Raw genomic sequence first — 21,065 nt, 5'->3', positions numbered from 1 at the left:
TGAGCCCTCCTCCCTGCAGTTCAGCTTAGCTATGGCCCAGGAGAAGACAGAGGACTGGCTGACAGAGGCAGCACGGATGAGCACAACGCTGGGGCTGAACAGCCCTGTGCTGCAGCACTGTATGCGCATCCTGGGGGAGTTTCGCAGCTACCTGCCCCTGCTCGCTAAGCTGGGCAGCCTCCAGCCACAGAGTCTCAACTGCCAGTGTCTCCTGCGAGGTATGTTTGGTTAATGTCAGAGGAGGGGGAAAGGTTAGAGTGATGCAGCAACTCAGTTTCCTGCTGCTCCTGCTGGAAATACCTTTCCTCCCCAGGTTTGTCCCTACCTTTCCCACATATTACAATCTCTTTTCCTCAACTGGGACAAAAATTTTTAACTTCCCTTACTACCTCCTCTCTGCTGATGGTGGCTGGGCTTGGGCTGGGGCCTTACCTCTGGGCTCTGAGTTGTGCTCTAGACCTTGGGTTCTAAGCTGTTGACTCTGTGTTGTGCTCTAAGATCTGCTATCTGGGATCTGAGCTGGGCTGGGCTGGGCTCTGGGATATGGGATATGGGCTGGACTCTGCCACATACTGGGTGTTGCTCTGACTTGTTTTCTCTACCACCAGCCCTTGGGCTGGGCAGTCTCCAAACCATAGAACTCCTAACGCTGGGCCAGCTGCTTACTTATCCACTGCTGGAGTTTGCAGATCGAATCAACCAGGTGGGGCCTGCAGTACGGGGGCGAGAGAAGTGGTCCAAAGCCAGGACCTGTAATAAAGCCAGTCAAGGCCCAGCAGTCCCTTTAGACAAGAGGGTGGTGGGTGTTTAGCATGTGATTTAATGGGGGTTGAGACTGCTAACCTGCCTGAAGAGCAGGAGCAGTTTCTTTAAATCTCCAGATGGGGATTGCCTGGGTGCTTCCAGACTCCCTGTGACTGAGAGTATGTCCCTTATGGGGGAAGGAAGTGGGTGGCAGCCCCGAAGTTGTGGGATAACAAAATGGCAGGTGCCCCCCAACACTTATCTTGTCCCCAGAGGGCATGAGCTGATTGAGGTATTTGCTCAGCTGGAGCCTTGCAAAAGTAGGTGGGGGTTCCAAAGCAGTGACCCCAGGGCAAGGTAGTTTGATGCTGCTGATGGTCTATCTTTGAAGTCTGATGGTCCCCCTCTCCCTTCATCTCTGAGACGTCCACTCTCCTGAGCCCTGACCCTTGAGTTCTGCCTCAGATCCAATCCCCAAGTCCCAGCTCCAAGCCTATCCCCTAATCAGTTACCCAATCCTGGTTCCTGAGACCCAGCTGTTCCAGGTCTGGCAAAATGAAAACGAACGAATTCATGCCCAAGAGACTATACGGCAGTTGCAGCGGTACTGGGAAGTGCGCCAGCTGCGCCTACTCAACTTCATCCTGCATGTACCCTACGAGCCCCCAGCCTCAGAGCGCTCCAAGAGGCAGGTGCTCCGCAGCCCCCAGTGGGATGTAGTGGACAAAGATAGTGGCACCTTCATCCTCTCAGGTGAGACTCAGTCCTTGTGACCTAGTGAAAGCCCCCTGCTGGGGGCCATTTTCATCCACCATATCCATCAAGCCCTGGCAGATCTGGTTCTCTAGCCAGGGCCCCATCCTTACTAGACAGCCTGAGACAGTCTGTTCTGAGACAGTGTCTTCCATTGCCCCCTACTGTCTTAATCTCCTTGTGATCCCCTTCCCCTAACCTGTCTCTACTTAATGCCTGGGTCCTTCAGCAAAGGTCCTTCCTCCCCTTTCTGCCTACACTCAGAAATTCCTCATGGTCAGTTATCTACACCTTTCAATGCTCTGTCCTCTAGATTGCATTGATTAGATTGTCCCCTGCTGTCTAATTTTATGCCTCATTCATTAATTCATTTCTTTATTCTCTCCGTCATCAAACCTGCATCCTCTGTGCTAAACTTTACATAGGAGACCTTGAGACTTACAGACAGTATCCCTGTCCCTCAGAGATTTCTGAGTCCAGTGAGAGACAGACAATATTATAGGGATAAACAAAATGGAGCACCTTACCGAGGGCAGTAGAATCTCAGAGAGAGGACCAGCTCAAAGAACCAGAGAGAGAATCAGAGAAGTCTTCTTTAGGCAGAGGCCTTATGCTGACTCTTTGAAGGAGTAAGAGTTTGCCAGACTTGCCAGGTGAGAAGGGCAGACCAGACAAAGGGAACAGCATTTACATAAGCATCCAAGATGATATAGCTGGGGCATTGCCAATAGAGGAGAAATTTTCTTATTCAACACAACTGGAACCCCGTTGGTGAATCCAAAATCTAATGATGCATACATAGTTTAAGATTTTTATTTTAGCAAAATATATGCATGTACATTTACTAACCTTTTAAGCTAATAACAAGAGCTTTTATTTGATTTGATAGTTCCTCACTGCCTTTCTTGCATTAATGCATTGTCTACTATTTCTGCTTTCACTTTCTGTAAAGCTGGGCAGCAACATGAAGACACTTTTAAAGTCCCTATGAAGGGAAGGGCCTTAGCTGCAGGAGCTGGGCACCGTGTGGAGAGAGGGAGGTGGGGAGAGGACTTCCAAGGAGATTGAGACAGTTGGGAGTTACATAGAAGACACTGTCTCAGGGTCCAGAGCTTTTCTAGATTTTTATTATAAGTTCCCAGTTTATAAAAAAATTGACTTGCCTATACCTAATAGCATATGTTTAATCAGTTTGCCTTTACTGAAGCTTTCTGTGGTTTCCATAGAAGCAGCAACTTTTCCCCCACCAATGTGTCAGTGGTTGTTACAATATTAGATTCAACTATTTACTTACAATCACAACATAATTGACATAAATAGATTTGCAAACACACTCTTATTCTTAGTGTGCACACACTTTAACTAGTGGAAGCAAAAATGTTTGGATCTTCTAAAGAATAGCTTGAAATCTGTGAGTTTCAGTTCAGTTAGGGCTTTAGTCGGTATATTTGATGGTAAGAATGGGGAGCATGAGCTTCTGTTTCTATTTCTCTGTGGCTGGATCCCAAATAATAGTGGAGGAGGAGATGGAGCAGATGGAACTGGAGAGGATCAGATCATGCAAAGTCTTGTGGGTCACATTAAGAATTTACTCAATAACATGAAAACAATAGAGAGTCACTGTATGTTTTTTGTGGGTAGTAACATCATCAGATTTTAGTTTAACAATGTCATTCTGGTTTCAATATGGAGAATGGATTGAAAGGAGGCAAGGAATGGCAATTGAAAGATCAATTAAGGGATGACTGGTATAACCCAAGTGAAAAATATAGAACTTGAGGTCTGTGTGGATATGCAGAGGAAAGTACACTTACACAGGTAGCTGTGTGGAGGGCTGTGGCCTGCGTCATATCCCATAGGGCATAAAAGATGGGCCTCTTTGCCTCCTCACATGGGGAAGAGTAAGGGAAGGGGATAGACAGTTTTCTTCCACCAGGGATGTCTGGAGAATTCTACATCTGTCTGAGTAAACCTCCTTTCTTGATTGTTCTCTCATTTTTACCCCAATTAGTGTCCCTACCTCATTTCCAGCCCTAGTCTTACCAAGCACTTGTGGCATGAAGGGATAACTCTTTAAGCAGCACCAGGGAGCCAAGTGCTAAGACTAGACAGAAAAGTTTGTTCTCAGCTTCTCTACCAGGACCCCTTTTAAGACAGAATAGGCATTTTTGCTATAGAAATATGATGCAGGGTCCTGGAGCCATTGAGCCCTCTTCCCAGGCTATAGGCCCTAGTTCTTACAAAGCACTTCCATGGAGTTAGCTTGATACTCACGGCAGCTAGTCAGGGAACTCAGCTGGCCTGGAGTCTGCCCACAGTGCCTTGGGAAAGGAGGAGCTTCTTTTCTCACCATTTTGAGACCCAAGTGCTTTATAGGCTCCACATATTGACTGATGGAATCCTTAAAGGCAGAAAGGGCAGCTGGGCATGGTGGCTCACCATGATAATCCCAGCACTTTGGGAAGCCGAGGTGGGGGGATCACCTGAGGTTAGGAGTTCAAGACCAGCCTGACCAACATGGTGAAACCCCATCTCTACGAAACATACAAAAAATTAGCCGGGTGTGGTGGCACACACCTGTAATCCCAGCTACTCAGGAGGCTGAGGCAGGTGAATTGCTTGAATCCAGGAAGCATAGTACAGTGAGCCGAGATCGTGCCATTGCACTCCAGCCTGGGCTTTTTTAAAAAAAAAAAAAAAAAGGAAAGAAAAAAGATAGCAAGGGCATCAGGGTCTCTGTAACTGCCTCTCCTGGAAGGTGCTCCTGGTCTGCTCTTCTCTCTCCAGCCCCGGCCCTTGCCCCATCTGACTGCCAGTTCAGCTTTTTCTGTCTTAGATTACAGCAACCTGCAGGATTCCATCCAGGAAAGTCTTCAGGTGTTGTCCAAGATCCTGGCCATCCAAAAGTCAGGAGACTTAAACAAAATAGCTTTGGAGTGGATGGCCATCATGCATGGCCTGGGTAAGTGCAGGCCTCTAGTCGGGCTGATGGGTGAGACCTGAGGCAGGATGTCCCAGAGGGATGGGAGTGAGAGGTGGAGGTTGGGTGGGAGAAGATATGAAGAATAGAGTGAGGACCTCCTTCAGGGCTGTTTCTTGGGATGAAGAGACCAGGTTTTTATTCACAGTGAAAATTTTTTCTCCCTCAAGCAGGGTCCCCGAGTCCTGCTGGGCAGAGTATTTTGCTTGGGCTGGCGGGGCACCTGAGAGGTCAGGAGCAGGGTGGACTCCTCTGCAGAAGGTAGAACCCTAGTGTAAGCATTTCTCTGGCTGCTTACGCAGGTGCCCTGCTGGAGGTGTGGCTGACTTTCCAGCAGAAGTGGATTTTTCTGAATAAAGTTCTGCATGAGATGAAGATCCAGTTTCCTAATGCTGACCTGGTAGGGAAGGGGGTTAAGGCAGAGAGGGCAAAAAGGGTTCCTGAATAGCAGGGCTCAGCGTGGGAAAGGGGAGCTGCCACTTCATATTGGCCCTCACTTTTATCCTCTCCCCCGCCATAGAACTCTCGTTTCAAGGTCATGGACGACCAGTATCGAACCCTGATGCGCATCTCCGTAGCTGACCCCATGGTTCTGTCACTTGTAGTGCCCAGTGCCAAGAGGAGCCCTTACTTCCAAGGCCAGCAGCTGCAACAACTGCTGCAAGCAGGATCGGTGGAGCTGGAGGGCATCATCATGACTCTGGAGAGCGTGCTCTATGGAGTGTGTGCTCACTTCCCCCGCCTCTTCTTCCTTAGTGACAGTGAGCTGGTAGCCCTGCTGGCTGCTCGACTGGAATCATGCGAAGCCCAGCTATGGGTACGACGCTGCTTTCCTCATGTGCATGGTGTGAGGTTCAAGTCTTGCCCAACTGGTGAGAAAAACATGGATGACTGGGAGTCAAGCCCAAATGCACAGACTCAGGTGGAGGCACTTGCAGTGCTAGGGGCAGGTGGGGAGGAGGTGAAGCTGCAGGGTCCCCTTCCTCTGCATCCAGATCTCCCTAAGTGGCTGGCCTCTCTGGAGAAATGTCTGCGCTTGGCACTGGTGCACATGCTGCAGGGCTGTGTGACTGCTCGCCTTGCTCGAGGCCCATCTCTAGGTGAAGCCCTCAAGCAGCTGCCCAAGCAAAACAAGTTGTACCTGCAACTGTATGTCCAGCACTGGATCGATTTAGTCCAGACCTTCCCATGGCAGTGTGTGCTGGTGGCAGAGGAGGTGGTATGGCGGGCCGAGATGGAGGAAGCTCTGCTTGAGTGGGGTACCCTGGCCATGGTCTCCGTGCATATGCGCAAGCTTGAGGTACTAGTGAATTTTATGCGGGCCCAGAGGGCTTCCCAAGGTGGACAGTCCCTGCCTTCTGTCCGCCAGACCAGCCTGCTCAGTGCCCTGCTGGTCATGGCAGTGACTCACCGGGATATAGCACAGCTGCTGGAACAGCACCAGGTCAGTGATCTCACAGACTTTCACTGGGTCCGACAACTCAAGTATCACTTGGGTTCACCTCACATAATCCCCAAAAGCCCCCTACAGAGTCTTAAGACTACTGCATCTTCTGAACACTCTCTGTCACCAGCAGCATGCTGGATAGATGTGCTAGGCAGGTCCTTCCTGTACAATTATGAGTACTTGGGACCTAGACTAGGGCCTCTACCCAGCCTGCTGCCTGAACGGCCAGCACTGGTACTATTATTGGCCCTAGAGGAGGTGGCCTGTGGGACCCTACTGGGTCCTAATGGTGTGGGCAAGAGAGCTATAGTGAATAGCCTGGCACAGGCCCTGGGCCGCCAGCTGGTGATGCTGCCCTGCTCACCTCAGATAGAGGCTCAATGCCTGAGCAACTATCTGAATGGTGCCCTGCAGGGTGGTGCCTGGCTGCTGTTGGAGAAAGTTCAGCAGCTTCCCCCTGGCTTGCTCTCTGCCCTGGGCCAGCGCCTGGGTGAACTACACCGCTTGTATGCCCCACTGTACCAGGAGGCTTCCCGAAACACAAGCACCATAGACCCCACCCAGCCCCAGCTCCTTGGCAGTGGCTTCTTTGAAAAACATCACGTGTCTATGCGCCTTGGCTATGGCTGTCTCCTGGTACTGCGTGCCCTGAGCTCTGCTGTGCCTGCCAACCTGCACCTGCTGCTGCGGCCTGTGGCATTGGCATTGCCTGATCTGCAGCAAGTGGCAGAGCTGACTCTCCTAGGTGCAGGGATGCGGGATGCCTTCCAGATGGCTACCCGCCTATCCAAATTCTTCTCTCTAGAGCGTGAGCTGGTGTCTGGGCCCCTGCCCTGCCGCCTGCCACTGCTCAAGCAGATACTGGAAGACACAATACAGTCCCTAAACGTGACCAAGGAGGAACCGAAGTGCCAGCAGCCTCGCAGCCTAGCTGCCATTGAAGAGGCTGCCCTACTGCATGCCCTACTGCACTCACCACTGTTTAGCGTTCTCAATGGGCTCCACCTGCACAACCTCCGAGGGCTGCTGTGTGCGCTTTTCCCTAGCGCCAGCCAAGTGCTGGCAGAAGCTATGAGTTACAAGCTGATGAGGGCACTGGTGGTGGAAGAACTGCAGCAGGTAGGTCTGCATCCCAGCCCTGACATTTTGGGGTCCTTGGAACAGTTGAGCCAGGCCCTGAGCCGGGCCTCAGGCATTCTGCTCCTAGGCCCTGCAGGCAGTGGCAAGACCACTTGTTGGCACAGCTTATTTAAGATCCAGAATCGGCTGGCAGCCATGGAGGACACCTCAACCCAAGGCTGCCAGCCTGTGGAAATTACCCACCTGTACCCCAGTGGCCTCAGCCCCCAGGAGTTCCTGGGATGGCTAGAGGGCTCCTGCTGGCATCATGGCATCTTCCCCAAGGTACTTCGTGCAGCCGGCCAGTGTAACAACATGGGCCAAAAGAGGCAGACAGAGGAATCAATGGGGATCCAGCACTGGATAATATGTGATGGAGCCTCCAGTTCTGCTTGGCTAGACTCCATCACTTGCCTCCTGAGTGAGCTGCCGCAGCTTAGTCTCCCCAGTGGACAGCAGATAGCACGACCCCCAGGCACCTTTCTCTTGATGGAGGTGGCTGATGCAACAGGCATGTCTCCCACAGTGGTAGGCTGTTGTGCCCTAGTCTGGTGTGGTGGAGAGCAGACTTGGCAGTGTATACTTAGTGCCCTGATGGCATCCCTTCCCTATGAGTACCGCCTGCAGCACCAGACAGTCGCTGAGCTCAACCACATGGCTGAAGTTCTGGTGCCTGCAACATTCCGATTCCTCGCGCGCCAAGGTGTCAGCTCTCTGCTGCAGGTACACGGGCAGCAAGCTGTTTGTGCAGGTGTGGCAGAAGTTACCAGCATGGCACGCATCTTGCATAGTCTGCTTGACCCCCACCTGCGCCTAAAGGAGGAGAAGGCCCCTGGCCCAGGTGGGAAGATGGAAGGGCTGGCTTCAGAGAGATGGAGCCTTAAGGGTAGCTGGGGTATATGGCTGGAGCCTGGGGCATGTGTTCTTTGGTGGATCTGGGCCAGGAGTGAGAAGTAATAGTGTCAACCTTTTTTCTTTCTTTCACCTTCCACCTTCTTCTACTGGGGCTCCTATTGTGGCCCTGGCAACTTTTGCAGAGGACCTCAGCTGTAGTGATCCTGTGGCCCAAAGCTTCAGGTCTTCAAAAAGCAGCTTTCTAAATCAGCCCCAGATTGACAGTGACGATGTGCCAAATAAGTGCAGGGAACACTTGCTGGCTGTCAGCAGTTTTCTTTTTGCCTTGATCTGGGGCTTTGGAGCCCACCTTCCCTCCAGGTACCTACCGGGATGGGGGATGGGAAATGCAGAGGGCTGAGATGGACTGGCCCATGGAAGTAAAAACCCACATGACATCACTGTTAGAGTATGGTGGAGTATGTGAGTGTGTCATAAATGGAAGTGTTGTAACTGTCTGACGCTTTTGCCTGTGTGTCCATCTGAGCAGGTTCTGGCCTGTCTTTGATACCTTCATAAGGGATTCTATTAGTCGCCTCTCCAACTACCCTGAGCCACCACCCTCAGCCTTGGTGTTTGATCTACATGTAAGCCCTGAAGATGGAACACTGGTCCCCTTCACTGGCCAATACCTGAGCAGCCACATCAAAGGAACTTTGGGCACCTTTCACCCTTCTATCCAGGTATGAGGACAGTAAGGCAAGAGCTAGGGTTAGAACTTCAGGACTTACTTTTGGGGGTAATCCATGTTCGAAGATCAGCTGAGGCCCACTCTCGGACAAGTCCCTTAGACTTTTATTTTCAGCTAGATTACTGTCTTATACTGGAGGTGCTGCACTAAGTCCCACTTCTGTCCTGCAGACTGAGCGGCTCTTGTATGTGGTGGACCTGCTTCTGTCAAGGGGGCAGCCAGTGCTGCTGGCTGGAGAGGCAGCAACAGGGAAGTCAGTCTTTGTGGAGGTGCTGGTAGAGCCACATCACCCTTACACATACAGCCCCATCCACCCTGCCGTCAGTTCCACCCACCTCCGTCTCCTGCTGAGCAGAGGAATCCAGGGCCAAACACAAGCCAGCCCACAGCCTGGGCATCACCAGGATTCTAAAGCCTCCCTCCTCTTCTTGCTGGAGGATCTGCACCTGGCCGCTTCTGGTGAGGAGTTGGGAGGAGGGAAGGAAGGAGCTACTGTCATCTCTTGAGATTATAAAATCCCTAGCAATATTCACTGACTCTCCAATATATGTCTATAGATCTAACTTTAGTGTTCTGTTCTTAATATCTTCTCATTCCACATATGCTCCCTGAATAATCCCATCCACTCTCATGCCCTCTTCTCTGCTTTGACTGCTAAATCTCTGTCTCCAATCTCGCCTCTTTTCTAAGCACCAGATCTGTATATCCAGCTGTCTACTGTACGTCTCCGCCTTGTTGTCCTGTTGGTACCTCAGATCCAACCCTGAGCTCATCATCTCCATGCGGCCAAAATCTGCTCCTGTGTGTCCTCTTAGTTTCACCATCCAACCAGTCATGTAAGCCAGAAATCTTGTTGACATCTCTTTCTTCTTCACCAATATCCAGTCACCATGTCTTTTCAATCCTACCTCCTACATATTTCTTGAATCTTTCCACTTATTTCCACGGTTCAGATGATCTTTACTTGGAAATCTGACAAATGCTCTTACAAAGCTTTCTGTGATGAGGCTTTCTTCTGTGTCCTCTTACACTCTCTCTAATTGGGCTCAACAAGTCAGGCTTCCTTTACACCCTGGGATTGCTGTCTTCTCTGCCTTCTTTATGTGGATAAATCCTACGTATTCTTTCTAAATTACCTAAGGCAGTAGCTTCTCCAGGAAGCCTGATCCATAGGCTCGGTTAGATATCCATCCTGTGCTCTGTACAATAACCTGTGATAACCATGATTTCATGATTGTATGCTTGCCTGTCTGTCCCTTTCGCCACACTTGGAGATTTATGAGAACAGAGAACAGAAATTTGTCTCATTCATTTTGATAGACCCAATAGGAAGTAAGTGCTCAAAGTTTGTAGAAAACAAGATAACAAAGGAAAGGAGAAAAACCGTGATGAAAGTTTGGGATACTGAAGTGTAAAGTTTCTAAAGTGGTGTGCCTCTAGATGGTGACAGCTTCTAAATATGGCCATGGGACTGGGAAGTGAATTTTAGGTAGAGGTTGTTGGAGTCAATGAAGTCAATGGGCTAAAGCATTGGATAGTCTATCCAGTTAAACAGCAAAGTCTCTTATGAGATGTAGAAAACTTGAACCAGATGTATTAGTACTTAATAATAGCCGGTACAATTTATTGAATATCTACTATGTGCTATATGATATGTCTGTGTCATCTTCAGTGCTCATAAAAGCCAAGTAAGATGGAGAATTTTTGCAATTATTTTAAAGATGAAGAAACAGACACAGAGATTTTATAACTTGCCCAAGATACCCTAGCTATTAAGTGTCAGAACCAAGATTAAAATTCAAGTGTATTTGGTTCCAAAACCTGTAGTTCCTTCCAGCTATATTATTTGGTCTTTGTAGTGAATTTGCACAAAATTAGAGACAATAGAAGGAGTAAAGAGTGGTACAGTCAGATATGTGAAGAGATTTCAGCTGAGAAGAGACTTCAGCAACATTGTAGAGTGAAGAATATTACTACTGGCAGAATGTAAAAGGTGTCCTTGAGTGACAACCACCAAAACATCTAGTATAAAATAAAAAATGAATAGACATGCCAACAGAAACCCCCAGAAAATAATGTGACCTGCTGTCAAGAAGAAGCAAGCAATAGAATAGAAACTCACCCTGAGATCTAGCTATATGCTGTCCAAAAGATGCACTTTAAATATTAAACACAGATAGATTAAAAGAAGTTTTTTAATGCAAAATATTTACTGCAGAAATAGTTTGCATAAGGAAGTTGATGTGGCAATATTAGTACCAAAGCACTTTAAGACAAAGGATATTACCAGAGATAGAAAAGGACATCTCATAATTAAAAGATTCAACTCATCAGAAAGACAAAAGTCTTAAATGTGTCCACACCTAAAACAGACATTTAAGTACATGAAAAAAAGCCAGTAGAAACAAAAGAGAGACAGTAAATCTGAAATCATAGTAAGAAATTAATATGCTTCTCACAATAACTGGTAAGACAAGGAGCAAGAAAGTATGGACTTTAAAGATCTCAATAACACTAGCAACACACTGACATTTACAGAACATTATACTCACCAACTGCAAAATGCACCTTCTTTTCAAATGCACATGAAACATTCACCAAGATAGACCATATGCTGGGTTATAAAATAAGTCTCAACAAATTTCAAAGCATTAACATTTTAAATATTTTATCTGACCATAACAATACAAATATTGATAAGATGCCTAGAGAATTTCCAAGTTATTTAAAATTAAACAACACACTTCTAAATAAATTACATACCAAAAAAGAAATTACAAGAGAAATTAGAAAATGTTTTGAACTAAATAATAATGAAAACAAAGCATATAAAAATTTGTAAGATGCAACTAAAGGTTATAGTTCTAAATATCTATCTTAGAAAGAAAAGCTAGGAATCAATGACCTAAATTTTCAGCTTAAGACTCTAGAAAAAGAAGAGTAAGTTATACCCAAAGCATTTAAAAGGAAATCAATAATAAAGATCAGAGCAGAAATCAGTGAAATAGAAAAACATACAAACAATGGAGAATATCAACAAAGCCATCTTTTGTTTCTTTGAAAAAGATAAAATTGACAATCACCTGTTAACACAAATCAAGAAATAAAAAAGGAAAACATAAATTTTGAATATCAGGAATGAAAGAGTTTTTATTAAAGATATTTAAAAGTATAAAAAGGGAACCAGGGCCAGGCAGTGTGGCTCATGCCTGTAATCCCAGCACTTTGGGAGGCTGAGCAGGGCAGATCATGAGGTCAGGAGATTGAGACCATCCTGGCCAACACGGTGAAACCCCATTTCTACTAAAAATGCAAAAATTAGCTGGGCATGGTGGCATGTGCCTGTAATCCCAGCTACTCGGGAGGCTGAGGCAGGAGAACTGCTTGAACCAGGGAGTTGGAAGTTGCGATGAGCTGAGATCACACCACTGCACTCCAGCCTGGCGACAGAGTGAGACTCCATCTCAGAAAAAAGAGTAGGGGGAGCCAGGCATGATGGCACGTACCTGTAATCCCAGCTACTAGGGAGGGAGGCCTAGGCAGGAGGATTTCTTGAGGCCAGGAGTTCAAGACCAGCCTGGGCAGCATACTGAGACCCTCATTTTTTAAAAAAAAGAGTTTTAAAAAATGGATAATAAGGGAAAATTATGAAAAACTTTATGCTAATAAATTTAGTAACTTAGATAAAATGGATACATGATGTATTAGTCTGTTTTCACACTGCAATAAAGAACTCCTTGAGACTGGGTAATTCATAACGAAAAGAGATTTAGGCCAGGCGTGGTGGCTTACGCCTGTAATCCCAGCACTTTGTGAGGCTGAGGCAGGTTGATCACTTGAGGTCGGGAGTTTGAGACCAGCCTGGCCAACATGGTGAAACCCCATCTCTACTAAAAATACAAAAATTAGCTGGGCATGATGGGGTCACCTATAATCCCAGCTACTTGGGAGGCTGAGACAGGAGAATCGCTTGAACCTGGGAGGCAGAGGTTGCAGTGAGCCAAGATCGCGCCATTGCATTCCAACCTGGGTGACAAGAGTGAAACTCCGTCTCAAAAGAAAAAAAAGTAGGTTTAATTGACTCACAGTTCCGCATGAATGGGGAGGCCTCAGGAAACTTAAAATCATAGCAAAAGGCGAAGGGGAAGCAAGGCACGTCTTACACAGCAATGGGGTGGGGGTGGGGGGATGAGGAGATGTACCATCAGATCTTGTGAGAACTTGCTCACTATCATGAGAACAGCATGGGGGAAACTGGCCGCATGATCCACTCACCTCCCACCAGTTCCCTCCCTCAACATATGGGGATTACAATTCAAGACAGGATTTGGTTGGGGACACAGAGCCAAACCATATCACATGCCTTACAAAAACATAACTTGTCAAAGCCTGACCAAAAGAAGAAAAATAATAGAAAATGAACAGCCTCATACCTAAGAAAAGTTTGAATGCATAATAATAAATGTTTCCAGTCCCAGATGGTTATACAGTTGAATTATATCAAGTATTTAGAAAAGAAAGTACAACTTACACATACTTTTTCAGAAAACGGAGAATACTAAGCCATGACGAAGACATTTCAAGAAAAGAAATAAACTGTTATCTTTCATAAGCCTAAATGCAAAAATAAATCCTCACTGAAATATTATTAAATAAAATTCAGCAACATACAAAAATAATAACATCTTAAGACCAAATGGAGTCTATCCTGGGAAGGCAAAGCTGACTAAACATTGAAAAATCAATCAGTGTAACTCACATTAACAGAATAAAGGAGCAAATGAGTAAGTAATGTTAGTAGATAAAAATCACTTGACAAAATTCCAACACTATTCCATAACTCCCAGGAAATTAGGAATAGAAGATAACTTTCTCAATTTGATGAAGAGCGTCTATTATACTTACAGCTAAATACATACTTAATGTTTAAATATTGAATACTCTCCCCCTAAAATCAGTTAAAAGGCAAGAACATACTCACTGATTCTATTCGATATTGTACTGGAGACCATATCGATGCAATTAAGAAAAAGAAATAAAAGCTTTTAAAATTAGAAAAGACAAGTTAAAACTGTCTGTATTGGCATATAATATGATTGTCTACATAGAGACCCCAAAGAAATATTTTTCTAAAACCCCATAAAACTACTACAATAAATAAGTTAAGTCATCAGGGTCACAGGATACAGAATCAATCCATTGAAATCGTTTGTATTTCTATATCCTAGTAACAAACCATTGGAAATTGAAATTTTAAAATATTACTTAAAAGACATTTAAAAGGATAAAATACTTAGGAATAAATTTAATGAAAAGCATTCAAGATCTGGACACTGAAAATGACTAAATATTGCTGAGATAGAGGAAACTTAAATAAATGGAGAAATTTATGATGTTCATGGATCAGAAGAGTCAGTATCAATAAGGTCCTTATTCTCCCCCAAATGATCTATAGATTCAATGCAATGCCAAGCTAAATCTTAACAGATTTTTTTTTGGTAAGTTGACAGACTTATTCTGAAACTTATATGGTAATGCAAAAGACCTAGAAGAGCCAAGCAACTTTGAAAAATAATGAAGTTGGGACACCTACACTAGTGATGTTAAAACTGGCTCTACAGTTGTAATGAAGAGAGTGTGGTATTGGTATAAGGATATACATATAGACTAATGGAATAGAACAGAAAATCTGATAAGTAGTCATATATGGCCAGTTGATTTTTAATAAATGTGCCACGATAATTCAATGGGGGGAAAGGATAGCCTTTTCAAAGAATGGCACTGGAACATCTGGATATATGCATGGAAAAAAATGAACCATGTATTCTACCTCAAAATATAGATAAAAATAAATTATAGATGGATCACAGACCTAAATGTAAAAGCTAAAACTATAAAATTTTTAGAAAAAAAGTGGAGAAAAATCTGTGTGACCTTGGTTAGGCAATGATTTCTTAGGGCACAAAACCTAAATTTTATCAAAATTGAAAACCTATGCCCTTCAAAAGACACTCTTACGAAAATGAAAAAATAAGCTATTGACAGAGAAAACACTCATGATACATGTATCTGACAAAGGACTTGAACCCAAAATAAGTAAAAACTCTTACAACTCAATAAGAAAACAAACATCATCCCAATGTTTTAAATGGACAAAAGACTTAAACAGACAACACTTCACAAAAGACGTATGAGTGGCCAATAGTATACGAAAAGATGCTTGATACTATCAGGCATCAGTGAACTGCAAATTTAAACCACCATGTGATAATTAAGAAGACTGACAATAACAAGTGTTTTCAAAGATGTAGAGCAACTGAAACTCTCTCACTTTGATGGTGAGAATATAAAATGGTACATCCACTATAAAAAAAATGCCAGTTTCTTAGTAAATTAAATGTTACTTAACATATGACCCAGCAATTCCACTCTTAGGTACTCACCCAAGTAAAATGAGAACCACATATTCTCAAACTTAGTCTACATGAACGTTCACAGTAGCATTGTTCTGTATAATGGTAAATCCACATATACACCCAAATGGCTCCAGGTGGTGGCAAGAGATAAGAATTTAGAGGCACCTCTCCCACCTAGCCGACTAGTTCCCTGCTTTCCCTCCTTTCCTTTAAAAACAGGCCATTCAGGCATTTGCCTGAAAACTTAAAATGACCCACACCCTATTTCTTTATATATACTGCCAGTCCCTCCCTCCATTCCTCCTTTCCTCCCGCATTCTCTCTCTCTCTCTCTCTCTCTCTCTCTCTCTCTGACTCTTCATTGCTGCCTCAGGTGACATGAGGATGGAAGACTGACCTCCTGGCTCATTATGCCCTCCTTGCACAGGATTAAGTAAAAATCTTTGAACTTGTTTCCTATTGTTGCGGTGTATTGAATTTGTCCTTCTATCTAAAGAATCAGAGCAAGTTTTCTGTGTGAAGGACTCTCTGGTCACAGGTCAGACAACTAGGCATTAGGCAGTCCATCAGATAAAAGAAGTATCCTGTGAAAGGCACACTGTAAACCCCCACACTCAGCTCCCCTTTATTTCCTGTTAGGGCAGGGTTGTTGGCTGCTCTGGTACTAGAACACCAGTTTAACTGGGGGCTCTCAGAAAAATACTACTCAGGAATAAAATGGAACAAACTACGGAAACACTCAAAAACGTGGATGAGTCTCAAAAACCTGCTGAGTAAAAGAAGATAGACATGATCAAGTATATACTGTATGATTCTATTTATTTGAGGTTCTAGAACAGACAAAGCTAACCTATAGTGATGGAAATCAGATCAAATAACAATGCCTGTGATGGTGGTGGCAGGGGAATTGATTGACTTTAAAGGAGCATGAGGAACTTTCTAGGGTGATGAAAATGTTCTAAATATCATTGGGGTGGTGATGACACAGGTGTGTACATTAGTCAAAACTTGCTGAACTGTACACTTAAAATGTATACATTTTGTTGTATGTAAATCATGTCTTAATAAAGTTTGTTTTTAAAATTTATTATTATTATTATTATTATATAGTTTTTAGGGACAAGGTCTCACTCTGCCACTCAGGCTGGACATTGCAATCAGGGCTCTCTCAAGCTCTTGTGCTCAAGTGATCCTCCAGCCTTAGCCTCCCAAGTAGACAGGTCTACAACACACGCCACCAGGCCCAGCTATTTTATTTTTCATTTTTTGTAGAGACAAGGTCTTGCTATGTTACCCAGGCTGGTCTTGAACTACTGGCCTCAAGAAATCTTTCCATCTCAGCTTCCAAAAGTGTTAAGATTACAGGGGTGAGCCACGACACCCCAGCCTAAATTTGATTTTTTTGTGTGTACATGTGATATGACTCTATTCTCTTTGACTGAAATGATTGCACTTTCCCCCTAATTGTGGTCAGATCTGGTTTCTGTCCTTCTCAGCTTCCAAATAGGATAGGGAGCTAGGATCTAGGGAGAAGGAGGAGAGATAGGAACTAGGGAGAAGGGAGAAGAAATTCCTCAATTTTAGGGAGAATGTGGGGGAGGGAGAATAGCTTACTCAAATGTGACCGAGTCTCAACATGTCAGATTCACAAAATTCCTTTAGAACCATGTGTGGCAGGAATAGAAGGAACAGACTGATACTCTCATGTGGACTTTTACATGTCCTCATTATTATTCCTCATGTCCCATAGACCCAGAGAAGAGCTGCCAGCCAGTGTTGGAGACTCTGCGCCAGGCCATGGATGGCACTGTGTATGCCCACAGCACCTTGGAACTGCAGACACTGCAGCCTACAGTCAATTTCCTTGCCACTGTCACAGTGCCAGGCTACTGTGAGCGCCCACTGTGTCCACGCCTCTTCCGACTCTTCACAGTCCTGGCCCTGGAAAGCATGACCCAGGCCACCCTGCTGGACAGACATGTGCCTATTATTCAGGCTTGGCTTGAGCGTTTCCCTTCTGTGGAGCGGGAGCATGCTCTGGCACGAGCCCTAGTTAGGGCCTCAGTAGAGGCTTGGGAGGCTGTGTGCAATTGCTTCATGCCTTCACCCCTCCACCCACACTACCACTTCTCCCTACACTCTGTGAGCCACTTACTGAGCAACCTGCAGCTGCTGCCTAATAGAACAGGCTCCCGAGGCTTTGTGGACTATCCCAACCACCAGGAGCACTTGCGCCGGGTGTCAGGCCTGCGTGGCACTCATCTGACCATTATGATGGCCACACGCAACGTGGTGCGTCTTTGGTTGCATGAGGCACAGAGAACCTTTTGTGACCGGCTGGACAGCCCTAGGGAACGCTCCTATTGTGCCAAGCTGCTCCTAGTAGTAGCTCAGAGTGTCTTCTGCGGTGGTCCAGGGCCCCAGAACTTGGGCAAGGACCATGAGGAGGATGAGGAGGAGGAGGAGAGGGTACCCGAAGTAGAATCTGAAGGGGAGTTGGCCCAGTGGGAGGACTTCAGCAACAGCAACAGTGAAACAGAGGAGGAAGAGGAGCCTTATGGACTTCAGGTCGCCACAAGCTCAAACTCCAGTGACCCAAGTCTAACACCATCTATAGGACCAGTAAGCAAAGGGATGAGGGAAAGCGTAAGTCACAAGATAAGGCAAGAGAAAGGCACAAGGGCGTCCAACTATAGGCTCCAGGTAAGGAGATCATTCAAGACTCGGTGGCAGAAGGCACCCCAGATGGACCTGGTCTCACCCCTGTTATTACCAGTGCTACTACTACATCCCCAGGAAAAGCCCTCAGACGTGGTTTTCAGTCAGGAGCTGACACTGGGGCCTAACTCTGAAACCCCCAACTTGTACCTGGAACGGCAGTGGGAGAAGCTAGAGGAGCAGCTGGCCACCTCAGCTGCTCAACTGAAGCTGAGCTCCCACCTTGCCCAGTGTCATTCCATGGCACAGCATGTGGCCCGCCTGGTCCGGGTGTTGGCCAGGCCCCGGCAGCATGGCCTTCTGCTTTCGGGGGCTCCGGGTACTGGGCGCCACACTGCCATCACTCTGGCTTCTAGTATATGTCAGGCCCATTTCTTTCATCTACCATCTGGGTCAGAGGAGGCCATTCTCCAATGTCTACGAGATGCCAGCTGGCATGCTGGCTTGTTAAGCCAGCCAGTGGCTCTATTGGTACCCAGTGGTGTGGATCTCACTACACTTCATCGCCTCCTGGCCCTGGCAACCTCAGGCAGTTTCCCTGGCCAGTACACAGAAGCAGATTTGGACCGCATTGAAGAACACTTCCCCAGGGAGAACCTTGGTGTCAAGCAGAACATCAAGAAGGAATTGGTGTTGCAGAGGTGAGGCCAAGAACCCCATACCCAAGTCTGCTCTGCTTTTACTCTGTCTTGGCCAAAAGGAATTCTGTGGGCTGCCATGAGGGCTGAGAGATTGGGGCTAAGTGGTCTGGTTGGGACTAGGGCCAGGAGGGGCAAGCAAAGGTAAAGGGGAGGACATTAGCTGAGCCCTGGCCCACAGGTTCCACCAGCAAGTGTGCAGCCACCTTCACCTGTTCTTCCTGATTGGAGATAAACAGGCCCACAAGCAGCTGCCCTCCACCCTTTTCCTGAGGCTCCTTCAACTGGCCACTGCCAGCATTGACCGCTATGAACCCTGGGACCAAGCTGCCCTGGTCAAAGTGGCCCAGCATCACCTGGAGGGTGCTCAGAGTCTACCCCTTGATGATGGTGAGCCCTTTTTACTTGTCCTTACCACTTACCTTTACCAGGCTCTAATGAGGGTTATTACCTAGGTCAATCTCTCTCTCCCTCTCTAGAGCCTACAGAGCCCCCTTCACATTTCCTACCCTTCTTCTTGAGCTAGGAGAGGATCCCTTTCCTTTCTTGTTTTCCTACAAGCTCACGAAGTGAGGCTAAAGCCATGCCCATTGCAGGCTCCTGGAAGTACCCAGACCTCCAGGCCTCAATTCCCAGTGTGGCCAAAGCCATGGCTCTTATCCACCTTTCGGCCACCCACTACCATGAGCACCTGTGCCCTGCATTGCCACTCGTCACCCCTAAGACCTTCCTAGACTTCCTGGACACTTTCCTGATGCTGCAGCAACAGACAATCCTGAAGATTAAGAACAAGGCCCAGCGGTGAGTGGTCCCGTCCCCTGCAATGGAGCTCCTTCTGCTCCTTTGGGTTTCCTCACCAGCACATTGTATCTCCAGGGTCCAGAATGCCTTGGAGAATCTGAGAATGCTGATTAAGGAGCATGGTACCCATGCCAATCTGATCTCTGACTTGGAACAGCAGCTGAAAGCCTCCAGCAAAGTAAGGACATGATTTTGAGGCTTCCATGATGGTGTCAAAGCAGAAGCCCAAAAGGGGACTTGAAAGGAAGCAACCAGAATGAACCTTAGTTCTTGTCCCCCTAAGCTTCCCCTTCCCCTAGGAAATCTCTCTAATCTCTGCTGCCTCCTTTACAGCTTAGGTTCAAAAGTTTCCCATGACACAGCTAAGATCAGATTGATTCTTCATAATGTGTGAAATCCAAGCATCTGCTTCTGGTTGCCCCTAGTACCTTGATCATGAGAAGTTCAGTATGCTGTAGATTTCCATGGGGGTTGGGGCAGGGATTATATCTCAGTCACCACTCACTCACCTCTTAGAATTATCCTCTTTTTCCGTAGCACTTTGTCCCTATACCCTTTCTTCCACAAAAGCACCAAACAAACAAAACGGTTGTGTACAGTGAGGACATGTAGATGGGTGATGGCAGCAGGGAGAAATTTATGCTATAGCATAGAACCAGAAGTAGATTTATAATGGTATACTAGACAAGAGTGTCCTGAATTTTCTTATTCAACCTCCTCTACCAGGCATTTTCCAGTGACCAACTTTTCCTTTCCTCTCTCATCTGTCTAATACCTGCTCTACAATGTTTCTGAGCCGTCCCATTTTTCCTTTAGCACGCCTTTCTAGTTGAAACCTGAAAACCTTTTGCTGTCTTATACAGAACAATCTTATTCTTTGAATAAACAGATTTCTTATATCTGGCTAAAATTGGTGATGATAGGGCTTATCACACCTTCTAAAGCCAAATACTCCTAGCTCAAGGTGTTTTCCCAAACTGAAGAGCCGTTTTGCTTTTAATAAGAGGAATTCTAAAATAACACCTTTTCTTCCTACTACACAAGATTTTGATAAATGTTCTGGTATAACTTCAGAGCAGTGAACTAGTGCCCATCTCACACTCAGATAATCTTTCTACTAGGGTTTCAGGTCTTAAGCTCCTAATACCTAGCCAGCTCTTCTGATGACTGCCCTTAGGACTATCATCCAGTGCCACACAACTCCAGATACATGGCATATGTCGTGTCTACTAATATGATTTTCATTGTGTTTGGTGTAAATGGTGTCCCCTTTTAAAGGTACTGGTGCCCCCCTACTATTTACCACCTAGGATGAACAGCTTAGATTAGACCTCAAGACTCAGTTAGGTTGCAAAGAAAGAAAACAAAGTCAAAGAGCAACAGAAATCCCCTTTCCCAGTTTTTTGCCCTACATTTTCCCAAGATGATTAATACCAGGATTGTTGATCTGGTTTAGGGGTGCTAGTATTCCTTGATCTGTGAGTCAGTTATCCCAGAGCAGAACACAGGAAGCCAAAGATCTGGATAAGAGATGTTCGTAGTCTCGGGGTCATTCAGAGTCAGACCCCTTGGTCATTCAATCAATAGCCGTAATAGTGTGTACTTGTTCCAGTGTTCCCCACCCCAAGAAATGGCATTACCATCCACTGAGCCAAATCCCAGGACTCAGTCTGGGCCCCTCCATCTCTTTACTCTCTTATATTCAACTGGTTACTTTTTTCATTATTGCACTCAACAAAAATTTATTTTTTGTTCAGGCATTTCTTAATATTTATGTCTATATTAATACATGCCTACATTTACATCTAGATGGAGGAATAGATAGATAGATAGATAGATAGATAGATAGATAGATAGATAGATA

General features: G+C 45.9%; 1 protein-coding gene across 1 annotated transcript in view; it reads left to right on the top strand.

Annotated features, from left to right (window-relative positions):
• The window catches only part of LOC111524692 (dynein heavy chain domain-containing protein 1), a 43,869-nt gene that overhangs the window by 11,517 nt on the left and 11,287 nt on the right, over positions 1 to 21,065 (top strand). Inside the window, exons 6-18 of the mRNA XM_023189947.1 lie at positions 20 to 218; positions 609 to 703; positions 1,290 to 1,497; positions 4,334 to 4,459; positions 4,780 to 4,877; positions 4,998 to 7,884; positions 8,081 to 8,258; positions 8,428 to 8,620; positions 8,799 to 9,087; positions 16,795 to 18,403; positions 18,582 to 18,790; positions 18,997 to 19,201; positions 19,277 to 19,379. Of these exons, the coding sequence (XP_023045715.1) occupies positions 20 to 218; positions 609 to 703; positions 1,290 to 1,497; positions 4,334 to 4,459; positions 4,780 to 4,877; positions 4,998 to 7,884; positions 8,081 to 8,258; positions 8,428 to 8,620; positions 8,799 to 9,087; positions 16,795 to 18,403; positions 18,582 to 18,790; positions 18,997 to 19,201; positions 19,277 to 19,379 (6,399 nt within the window). The remainder of the gene's footprint in view (positions 1 to 19; positions 219 to 608; positions 704 to 1,289; positions 1,498 to 4,333; positions 4,460 to 4,779; positions 4,878 to 4,997; positions 7,885 to 8,080; positions 8,259 to 8,427; positions 8,621 to 8,798; positions 9,088 to 16,794; positions 18,404 to 18,581; positions 18,791 to 18,996; positions 19,202 to 19,276; positions 19,380 to 21,065) is intronic.

The sequence above is a fragment of the Piliocolobus tephrosceles genome, chromosome 13 (assembly GCF_002776525.5).
Source record: "Piliocolobus tephrosceles isolate RC106 chromosome 13, ASM277652v3, whole genome shotgun sequence".
NCBI classification, from domain to species: domain Eukaryota; kingdom Metazoa; phylum Chordata; class Mammalia; order Primates; family Cercopithecidae; genus Piliocolobus; species Piliocolobus tephrosceles.
The sequence above is the reverse complement of the archived record's forward strand: the minus strand, read 5'-3'. Positions and strand labels throughout refer to the sequence as shown.